At 38.6% G+C, this 12,124-nt stretch overlaps 1 protein-coding gene across 1 annotated transcript in view; it reads right to left on the bottom strand.

The window, feature by feature from the left end:
- Positions 1 to 12,124, bottom strand: part of LOC140284795 (uncharacterized) — a 141,762-nt gene that overhangs the window by 17,207 nt on the left and 112,431 nt on the right. The window contains exons 25-27 of the mRNA XM_072378790.1: positions 11,783 to 11,818; positions 10,020 to 10,064; positions 6,768 to 6,800 (exon numbers count right to left, since the gene is read on the bottom strand). Of these exons, the coding sequence (XP_072234891.1) occupies positions 6,768 to 6,800; positions 10,020 to 10,064; positions 11,783 to 11,818 (114 nt within the window). The remainder of the gene's footprint in view (positions 1 to 6,767; positions 6,801 to 10,019; positions 10,065 to 11,782; positions 11,819 to 12,124) is intronic.

Genomic DNA, 12,124 nt, shown 5'->3' on the forward strand with positions numbered 1-12,124 from the left:
CGTCTGATAGCAGTTAAGCTAGCAACCAACCTGATGACCGGATGCACTGAGGGAGCTCTCGTAACTTCTCTGAGGAAGAAAGCGAGAATGGCCCGGGCCGGGCGGTCGACCGTGGTATATAGGGGGGGCGGTCCTTCCCCACACGTCGACCTGTCTGTCAGAGACAGACGTTGTGTCATTGGAGCTTCCGTAATGGTCTCGCCAGAAGCGATTCCCATAGTGAAACACCGAACGAAGTTAGAAAAAGAACCAACCTTCATCTCAAAACATTACCAATACTATTAAAGACATGTATGTTTGATAACTTTGCTAAAGTAGGAGACTTAGAATCGAATGGATTATCTTGTATTTCTTCTCATTGTAAACCAGAGAATAGAATTAAAAATTATTTTCCTCACATACAAAACTATTATTATCCAATCTTAAAGATCTCATACTTGGAAATTTTCCCAAAAGTGCACTTTTCTGTGTGTTTGAGTTTGTGTAAGATTTTTTTTTACTACTTTACTCTACTTTTTCCCCTACTCCCTTCACAAAGGATTTATTATATGTACCCCATATATACAGTGGACTTTAAAGAAAGGACAGGGGACAGCTCTCTTAATTTTTCAAGAGAGGAGGCCTGGGTTTCAGGTCAAATGCACATGGACTAAGACACAGCATACCAGCAGAGCTGAGGAGGCTACAAGGCTGGTGCAAGGCTATAGACTTGGCTAGTGGACAACTAGAGGCATTTTAAACCTTTGGTTCCCTCCATAATAATGGAAAATGTGAACTTGCTGCCCCATAAGCTTTACTGGGAGTGCAGCTTCTTCATCCCCACAGAGATGTGGCTAATGGACAGCATACCGGATGCTAACAAGGACTTGTGGGGATTCACAGCAGTGAGAGCCGACAGGGACACACAGGCATGCCGCAAAACCAAAGGTGGGGGACTCATTATTTATATTAAAAAATCATCGTAGGTGTAACCCTGGCCATGAAACATGGGAGATGGCCGGAGTTACACCAACGTTGATTGGGCAATTATGTGGCGACACTGGGCAACACTGTAGTTTTGTGTTGCCCAGCCATTTAGCTTCAGGTCTGGGCAACACTGTAGTTTTGTGTTGGACAGTGTTTGTCTGTTTGAGTCTCTGTCTGAAGGCTGGGTACAGGAACAGAGAGATGTGGTCTCAGAGTTCGAAGTGGGGGCGGGGTGAAACACCACATATGTTGCTGTATATGTGATACAGCGTGTTCTTGTCACGGGTGAGAAATATCCACATGCTGATGATGTTTAGGAAATACAGTCTTTGAGTTGTAGTAGTTGAAGTCACCGGCAACAATAAAAACCACGTCTGGATGAGCCGTCTCTTGTGCGCTGATGATGTCATTGAGCTTGCCGTGGAGTTCGCACGCAGGGGATTTAAACACCAGCCAAAAAAAAAACACTGCAGTAAATTCCCTCGGTAAATAGTAGGGTCAGCACTGCAGCAGTAAAAGCGCCATATCAGGTGAACAGTGTTTATGAACAGTTCGTACACCCCCAGACCATGAGTCATTCACAAACACACGGACACACCTCCATTTTTGCTCTTACCAGAGGCTACAATGCACTCTCCTCGGGTCAAAGTTTTCATTCGGGCTATGCGCCTCTTATCTTTACTGAGGGTGGTGGTAGTTGTCGCGCAAACAATGACTTGTAGCTCTGATGGTATGAAACCAATGAATTGAGAGCTACTGAGGGAGGTAGCTATGTCCACAGTGCATTGCATTTGTGCAGCGCGGAAAAAGTGAAAAAATACACAAAAGAAGAAAAGGGCATCATTTCGTAACAGAGCAAGCAAACACGTCTGCCTCGGATTACAAGTACCATTAGATGCAGAAAAATTTTTGGCAAATGTGGAAGGAAAAAAAGCCAGATTTCTCATCTTTGACTGATTGGCGGGAGGTTGGAAAAACACAAATAAGAATGTTTTGCCAGCAATACACGAGTCACTCTATGGTGTAAATTAAAAAGGTGATTCAGAATTTAGAAAATTAAATAAATCAACTGGAAAGTAATATTTTGACAGGTTTTGACTAATACTGACCAGCTTATTCAAAAGAAAGAACAGTTACGCTCTTTTTTATATGAAAGGGCTAAAGGAGCTTTAGTCCAGTCAAGATTCGCTGCTGTTAAAGATATGGATGCCCCCACGTCCTTCTTTTTTAACCTGGAAAAACAGTTTAGACGGAACAAGCAGGTGGTTTGCCTCCGCTGTCCAGATGGAACTCTGACCAGTGATCCCCGTACCATGAAGGAGCATGCAGTGGGTTTTTACAGCGACCTCTTCAGGCAGCAGGTTTGCAACAGAAGCTGCATGGATGCTTTACTGGATGGTCTTCCCCAACTCACCACTGTTCTGGAGGCTGGGGTTTCTTTGGAGGAACTGACAGCTGCTATTCAGCAAATGGCTTCTGGCAAGACTCCAGGTTTGGATGGTTTCCTGCCATCATCCTGCCATCATCCTGTTGGCATGCTGTTCTTTCTTTACTCCCAAAGAAAGGGGATTTGACACTGCTGAAAAACTGGAGACCTGTTGCTCTACTTTGTGTGGATTACAAACTGTTATCTAAAGTACTTTCTAATAGACTGAAGAACGCCCTTGAGTTTGTTATACACAGAGACCAATCATACTGCGTACCTGACAGATCCATCATGGACAATCTTTTTCTGTTGAGGGATTTGTTTGATGTCTGTAAGCTTTATGACATTGATGTTGGTATTATTTAATTAGATCAGGAAAAGGCTTTTGATAGAGTTGATAATTTTTTTCTTTTTTCTACATTAAGAGCTTTTGGATTTGGTGAAGGCTTCATTTCTTTAGTAGGTTTATTGTACAATGAAGTATTTTGTGTTGTTAAAGTCGGGGGAGCGTTGAGTTGTCCTGTTAAAATTCAGTGGGGTATTCGACAGGGGTGTCCCATATCTGGACAATTATATTCTGTTACGATTGAACCTCTTTTGCACAAAGTCCGCTCAACTTTAACTGGGATTCTTCTTCCAGGTTTATCGCATCATCCAGCATTAGTAGTCTCTGCTTATGCTGATGACTTAAAATTTTTTTTATCACAGCTCAAGGTCATATTAAGGGCCTTCAACACTGCTTGGAGCTGTATGAACAAGCTTCCTCAGCTAAAGTTAACTGGGAAAGAAGCTCTGCTTTAAAGGTTGGCTCATGGATCAATAAAAATCTTCCCACATTACCAGGCAATATAAAATGGGCTAATCAGGGCTTAAAATTTTTGGGTGTGTTTTTAGGAGCAGACACGTTTTTCGGAAAAAAAACTGGGAGGGTGTCATGGAGAGAGTTGACATAACCTCACGGGTCGCTGCTTTCAGGCTTCAAACTGCACAAAGACTTCTTTATGGTTCTGGACTGCCATGGCTGCCATCTTCTTTTGATGAAAGCAGGACGTTTGGGTTTTGATAAACAGCTCTTTTTGTTACAGCAAGGGTCTTTAGACCTGAGTGGTCTCTGTCCTTTTTACCTGTCGGTTTTAAACGCATGGTAGATCTTCACCTTTGAGAGGAAGGCTGGTATGACACCAGGGATGTGGGTATTTGAAGAACCACTGTTTGGAAACAGTTTTCAATTCAATTAATTTCAATTCAATTTTATTTATATAGCGCCAAATTACAACAATTGTCATCTCAAGGCACTTAAGTAATATAGTCCAATTCAAGCCAATTGGAATTCAATTCATTGTAATCATAATCCAATTAATTCATATAGAGCCAGTTCAAAAAATAATATCCTAGCTAAGGAAACCAACAGATTGCACCGAAACCTGTCTTCAGTCCAATCTCCCGCCCTGAGCCTGAGGGACTGTGGAAAGGAACGACTCCCTTTTAACAGGAAGAAACCTCTGACAGAACCAGACTCAGGAAGGGTGGCCATCCGCCTCGACCAGCTGGGGTTTGAGAAGACAGAAAAGAGGGAAAAGAGGGGGGAAAAACACCATAACACCATTCAAAGGATACCTGTTGGAACAAGTTTCTCTCATCACACCTGCTCTCATCAGCTACGATGACATCTAAGATGAGAGAAGTAGGTTGTGTGAAGCTGGGCCATCTAATGAAGCTGTCCGTGTCCAACCTTGCTGAGCTTATGGGTGTTCGCTCCAATTGACTGATGTTAAGGCTTAAAGAAGAAGCCTGTGGTTCCCTGCTAGACTGTATCAGAGAGTTTGCTGTGACTAGTACTCTGTCTGACCAATGGGATGATGAGTATGAGTATGTGTTTCCTTCCCTGAATGTCTCTCCTGCTGTGGATCAGTGGCAGGATGAGCCAGACAAGCTGTTGTCCCTGCAAACTTCGCAGTTAGGCTGTTTCAGAGTTTTACAGAAAAAGGTGTTGTACTGTATTTGTGTGAAGGTACTGAATTTACGCTCCCTTGCAGAAGTGAGGGTGTCGAGTTTCTTGACACCAGCTCTACCCCAAGAGGCTGTTGGCAGTCCCTGTACAAACCCCCCATTGAAAAAAGGGTGGGTGACCTCCAGTGGAGGATTGTATAGCTACAAACGGGTATCTGGCACACCTTAATCCTGACATTAGTGCTAGGGTTTGTTAGTTTGTTTTCAGGAAGAAACACTGCATCGCATTTTAATTGAATGTTCCAGACTGAAACCTCTTTTTTCTGTTTTGCATAATTTGTTTGGTGGATTTGGTTTGCAGTTTTCTAATAGTCTTTTTATTTATGGTCCTCGCGGACCACAGCGCCAAAACAAAGTTTCTCGTCTCACTTTTAAATTTCATTTCAGTTACAGCAAAGACTGCGATATGGCTGTCAAGGAAAAACAAGATTAATGGCCTTCAAAATGAAGATGCTGCAGTTTTATTTCAGAGACATGTCATTGCCCGAGTTCGGGTGGAATTTGAATTTTTTAAGTTGACAAGGAATGTAGAGGTTTTTGTAAACACGTGGGGTATTGATCATTTTTGTCTTCAGTTGATGAAGCATCCTTAGTTTTTCCTTTTTAATATTGTTTTTGTGGTTGATTTTGTTTTTAAATGTGTAATAAAGGGCATTTTTAATTCATCTGTCTATCTATCTTATCCATCTATCTTATCTATCTATAGAATGGGAGGCAGAGCCTTCAGTTATCAGGCCCCTCTCTTGTGGAACCAACTGCCAGTATACGTTCGGGAAGCAGACACCCTCTCTACCTTTAAGATTAGGTTTAAAACTTTGCTTTTTGTTATAGCTTATAGTTAGGGATGGCTCAGGTGACCCTGAAACATCCCATAGTTATGCTGCTATAGGCCCAGACTGCTGCGGGAGCTCCCATGATGCACCTATCCTCCCTCTGTTCTCTTTACTCTCCATGTAGATGTGACATTATTGGTGTCATTCACTTGAGTTTCTCTTTCTCAGCAGGTATCTCTGGCCTGGTGTTACAGTGCTTGTTGTCCCCTCTTTCCTGTCCTCTCAGCTGGTCGAGGCCAATGGCCACCCTTCCTGGTTCTGGTCTGGAGGTTTCTTCCTGTTAAAAGGGAGTTGTTTCTTTACACCGTCCCCTTGTGCACGTTCAGAACGAAGATAAGTTTCTGTGCAATCTGTTGGTTTCCTTAGTTGGGTTACATTTTTTCTGTATGAATTTGACTACTTTGGAATTTAATTCATTTGATTTGATAGGACTATGATTGTATTACAGTGAATTGGATTTTAATTGGCTTGAATTGAATTGTATCTTTGAAGTGCTTTGAGATGACATTTGTTGTAATTTGGCACTATATAAATGAAAAAAGGAACTGAATTGAATTGACTGAGCTCAGGTTAACATTGGCAGCTCTGTCCATCTTCAAACAGTAAGTACTGTATGTAAACGTCCATATCCATATCTGTGACAAGCTATTTTCAAAAAGTATTCAAACTAATCACTAAAACAAACAGACCATAATAGAAGAACAAAGCATATTTCTTAATGGTGGACCCAGAGAGTTTGCCTGAGACATGCAGTTTAACCTTTTAGTTCATTATTTCATGGATCTAGCCATCAAATGCCTATTGAGGTACTTTTACCGTATTTTCACTGTTACAAAACACAGCTGGAACTACTAACAGTTAGCAGAACACAACTTATTCGCTAAACTCATAGAATGGATCTACCTTAGCTTAATTAACTTGCTAAAGGTGATAAAAACCCACCATAGATAGCTGTCATTTCAAATGCTCATAACAACAACAACTGTGTTTGATCAAGAAAAAGAAAGAATAAAAGAAAGAAAGAAAGAAAGAAAGAAAAGTCAGTTTTTGTAAATCTTTATCTTGACTTTTAAACTAAATATCTGCCACTGTCTAATTGTAAAGTGCAATTTCAGAACCCCTGGATATCTGTAATAACAGTATTTTAGGAGCTTATTAGCCCAACTCAATTAAGGCTAAATTTTCAGAATTTTTTTTAGAGTTTTTTTAGAATTATTTTTACAAAAGCATGTTACATCAACATTAACTTTTATTCAAATATATCCTACAAGTGGCCGCAAGTGTGGGAGGCTGTATCACCATAGCTTACAATTCTGTGGAAAGTAAAGTAAGTGTTTGATATTTCAGATGTGTGCAAAAAGAGTGCTCTTGTGTTGTATATTTTTATTTTGGGGCCAGATTTCCCCAGACATAAGGTATTGACTCTGTAGGTCCTTTATAGCATCCATGCAGGCTTGACAGGGCTTCTTACTGCAGTGCAGAATAAGACAGAATGAATTATATCTAATACTGCAAAGTCTAATTCGACAAACCTCTCCTTTCCATCCCCTGGGTCCTACTTCACCCTGATGGAAAAAGAAAAGAGAACAGGAAGGGTAGAGAGGAAAACAGAGGAAGGAGACAGTTAGAAACTTCTGCTTACATATCAACGCCTGAGATAGAATGTCAGAGGAGCAGCTCTGCATTACTGGTGCAGACCCACTTTTCAGTCAAAACCGGTGACTTACAAAACATCTGAAATTGGTTTCTGTAATGCATTTTCTGAAGCTTCTTTCCCTTTTGTTATATGTTGTAACAGATTAAAAATGCAGCTATGGTTTGTGATATGATTTTTTTAGTCTTTATAACTCAATCGAAACACCAATTCTGTAAGGCTTTATTGTAAAATTAGGTACTAGGAGAGTTCTAAAGTTCAGGGTGTGTTCCATTTAACAGAAAATCCTTGCTGTTTTTGCTACCCTCTTCCTCTTTTCCCTCATGATCTAGTAAAAGCTTTCAGTCATTTTAGTGCTGATAGAAACAAATTATGCAGCCCAATAGAGAACTCCCCTGGGGCAATTTCTCTCTCAGTTTCTTCTGAGGCCAGGTAACACAGGTTATCTGATATCAGGATATCAGCAGGCATTTCTCAAAGTCAAATAAAAAAATGCCAAAAGAACATAAACCACTGAATTAAGATGGCTTTGAAGGTGAAATTAACTTTAGCCACTTCTACTTAAAGACTCTAGAAGGTGCCCAACACTGTGATATTGTTGGTGTTCAGAAAGATTCGTTCAAATGACACTTGAGTTATGGGAGAAAAAGTGTTGTGTTTTTTGCATTTTACCATGCAGTAACACTAGTGTAGATACTGAGAATTAAATGTAATGCCAATATTTTTCTATTGTTAAAACTAAGAAAAATACGTTATTTAAGCCAACTTAAGAAGTAACAAATCATTTTACACCAGAGCCTAACTTAGCAGCAACACATGAACACCTCATTACTTCCCACAAGAAGACAAGTGCATTAAGGAAACTGCTTAAATGAAACACACCCACCTGTTCCTCTCCTGAACTACAGCACACAGCCGCAGTGATTTTACTCAGTTGGAATTGGGAAGTTTGTCCGGGGACAACAAATTGTCATTTCAGCAGTGACACACTTGTGATTCACTGCTGATGCATTTTGCCTTGAGCGAGTGTCAACTGGATGCTTGGCTGCTCTCAACACAGAAGAGTTACAGTGTGAACATTAAGCTGCATGCTGAGCAGTTCAGTATCTGTCTGCAAGTGCCACACATAAGACTATCTCCACATGATGCAATATTGCTTCTTTTGTTGACACACAAAAACACAAATCGGCCAAAGTTTACTGTCTATTTTCCATCTAAGGATTTGAAGATCAATACCTCATTGTCCATCCATCTAGCCCTTCATTTTGTAAATCTGTTTAATCCAATTCAGGGCTGCCAGAGGCTGGAGCCTGTTCGAAGCACCATCCGGTGAAAGACGGGTAATACACTCTCTGGATGCATCGTCATAATCAATACCAAATGATGAGTTCTTAAATGCTACTCCTTGTGTCTGATAAAAAACATCAGTTACAAATTGCAGTTCAGCTTCTCAGAACATTTTCAAAACTATTTCCAATCTAAATGATCTGTTCAGCTTTAGCAAATGTTCCCACTTCACTTTTCAGCTGATATGAGATGATTTTTGCCTCAGAGGCATGGAATGCATTACACCAAGGCTTGTCAGGAAGTAGTTGAACCTGAAAGCCGAGGAAGGTCACTGTTTTGCTGTGAGGACCCCAGGAGCCTGAACATCTCTACTAAACAGATAAGCTTGACTAGAGTTAGTCACATTCCTCTTTCAGGGTCCCTGCTGAACGCTGACTTTCAGACTATACTTTATGATTTGGCATTATAGCTTCCAAGCAGTTTTCGTTTTCACAATTTCTCTTTTTTATACTGATTTTAATCTTGTAGAACACTGTGTAAAGTCACATGGGGAGAAAGGTTATAACAGAGCATATTATGGTATCAATTTATAATTCTTATTTCAAAATGCCCTGTCAATGGGATTTTTGTAGTTGAAAGCAGGTAAACTACAAAAGATTTAGTTTAGATAGATAGATAGATAGATAGATAGATAGATAGATAGATAGATAGATAGATAGATAGATAGATAGATAGATAGATAGATAGATAGATAGATAGATAGATAGATAGATAGATAGATAGATAGATAGATAGATAGATAGATAGATAGATAGATAGATAGATAGATAGATAGATAGATAGATAGATAGATAGATAGATAGATAGATAGATAGATAGATAGATAGATAGATAGATAGATAGATAGATAGATAGATAGATAGATAGATAGATAGATAGATAGATAGATAGATAGATAGATAGATAGATAGATAGATAGATAGATAGATAGATAGATAGATAGATAGATAGATAGATAGATAGATAGATAGATAGATAGATAGATAGATAGATAGATAGATAGATAGATAGATAGATAGATAGATAGATAGATAGATAGATAGATAGATAGATAGATAGATAGATAGATAGATAGATAGATAGATAGATAGATAGATAGATAGATAGATAGATAGATAGATAGATAGATAGATAGATAGATAGATAGATAGATAGATAGATAGATAGATAGATAGATAGATAGATAGATAGATAGATAGATAGATAGATAGATAGATAGATAGATAGATAGATAGATAGATAGATAGATAGATAGATAGATAGATAGATAGATAGATAGATAGATAGATAGATAGATAGATAGATAGATAGATAGATAGATAGATAGATAGATAGATAGATAGATAGATAGATAGATAGATAGATAGATAGATAGATAGATAGATAGATAGATAGATAGATAGATAGATAGATAGATAGATAGATAGATAGATAGATAGATAGATAGATAGATAGATAGATAGATAGATAGATAGATAGATAGATAGATAGATAGATAGATAGATAGATAGATAGATAGATAGATAGATAGATAGATAGATAGATAGATAGATAGATAGATAGATAGATAGATAGATAGATAGATAGATTAGATAAGATAAAAAAACACCGGAAACTAACATTTTTACCGAGCAGCTCTTTCTAAGAGATGTCCTTGTGAAGTCAGCCAGTTCATGTAATAGCACATACACACACACACACACACACATACAAGCAAACATCTAAGGTTTGGTAACATATGCTTGACTGCCACCCAGTGGAAGCACAATCAGCCTACACTCACAGGTGCACCAGGAATCCCCGGATCTCCATCTCTGCCTCGCTCCCCCTGCAAAGAGAAACATCATGACTAACAAAAGGCGAGTGTCACTTTGTTTACACATGTGCTGGTCTGCCTACATGCAGTGTGTGTGCGCGTGTGTGTGTGTGAAGAAAAGGTCATGATTACCTCTAGCAGCCAATAAGAGAAACCCAAAGAGAGAGTAGATAGGAATTGGCTTCCAGTGACCTTTTACAGACCAGACATTTTATTTTGTGTGCGAGTATTTCCAACCTCATCCTGCAGCAGTGTATCACACTACTCTGCTCTTTCTGCTCCTGCGGGCCATCACACTCTTTCATTAGTGCACATAAAGCGTAGCAACTGAATCAGAGCATTGCTCCTTTGGTGACTGTGGCTGCCTCCACAGTGCTGGATGTGCATAAGCTGCTGAAATGCTGAGGTGTTGAATGTAACACCTTATATTAGACTAGGCTTGTTTGTTGTGGGGCTACATAGATATCCTACAAGTCCATGAATTCGCCAGTATGGTGCAAAACACATTCAGATTAGAAGAAAACAGCATGATGAGTCACTAGAACACTTCTTTATATAAAACATCTTTATTTGTTGAAATGGAAGAAAATATGTTATATTCTTAAATAAAAAGAGAATAATCAAAATGTTGCAATTGTCTAGTCAAAGTCTACACCTCAACCTGATTGAAATGCTGATTGAAATACTTTCTAAAGGTTTAGAACAAATACATCTCAATAGCCTTGAAGACTGCATAACTACCACAGATAATCATTTTGGTTTTAAAAATATGAATAGTACAGATATATGCATATATGTACTGATGGAAATTGTAAGTTAATATAAAAGTCTACAATATTCATACCCTCTGGATGTATCTATCATTGTAAATTGTTTATTAAATTGGGAGAGCCATGGGGATACCTCAGTCTTATCAATCAAAGTGAGTCAGATCAAATTTGGTACCATTGGTATATGCATCAAACTATGTAATCTAAATAATTGTACTCATCACCATGGAAAATGTTCCCCATCTCCATGTAGCATTTTGTTTCTTTTCTTTCTTTCATTCTAAATGAGGAGGTTGTGATGATAACTTGGACATTCTGTCTGATGTTATCTTTAACTTTAAAAAGAGTGTTATGATTGCTACAACTAAGGAAGACAAAAAGCTCAAATCTGCTTCATTCTTTTCAGTCGAAAAGTTTTAAATGCGGCGAATAGATAAAGATATTTTGGATCATGTCATCAGGAATGACTTTATGATGATGACAAAATGAATGTAACCGTAACTGCTTTAACTAAACAAAAATAAGTGAATCAATGTATTCTTCTTGCTTTTGGAAGTACTGGAACCAGTGCCCGTATGAACGTTAACTATTTTAGATTTCTAAAATATGATATTGACTTTCTTTTTCTTCTTGTCTTTATTTGCTGAAATGAAATGTAAATGTAAAAGTATTAAGTGAGAGCTGTGCATAGACAAATGCACATAAACCTCAATTAAATTAAGCAGCTTTGTAAAGAAGTGTGGGCCAAAACTCCTCCACATTGGCCTCAATCACTGTTGCCGCTAAAGTTATGTTTTTTAATTGAATGAATAATGACACAGAGTATCAAATCCTTTGGTGTTAAGACGTAAGGACATGGGGCCTCATGTACAAAGACTTGCGTGGATTTCCTACTGAAACATGGCATACGCTCAAACCAAAAAAGAGAATTTTGTGGGAAGTGAAGAAAAGCCACCATACCTGGTTTCCCGTGGAGCCAGTGTGACCTCTCTCCCCCTAACAAGACAAAACAAGACTGAACATCAGAGCTCATCTACCTTTCTATCAGGTGACAGTAAGCCATCTAAATAACAATTCAGTTAATTTATAAAGCACCAATTTACAACAAATGTCATCTCAAAGCACTTAGATGGTGTTTGAGGAATTATTAGCTGAAGAACTGCACCCCCACTGACTGCAGAGTAGCTTGTAAAATAGAGTAGGACTGTTAGTTCTATATTTATGTTTTTGAAGTGTGAAGGACAACATTCAGAACCATTCAAATGAATCATGTCATCTAAGTATATAATGAATAATACATCA

Source organism: Leuresthes tenuis, unplaced genomic scaffold (genome assembly GCF_036924035.1).
Source record: "Leuresthes tenuis unplaced genomic scaffold, fLeuTen1.0.hap1 SCAF_24, whole genome shotgun sequence".
Taxonomy (NCBI): domain Eukaryota; kingdom Metazoa; phylum Chordata; class Actinopteri; order Atheriniformes; family Atherinopsidae; genus Leuresthes; species Leuresthes tenuis.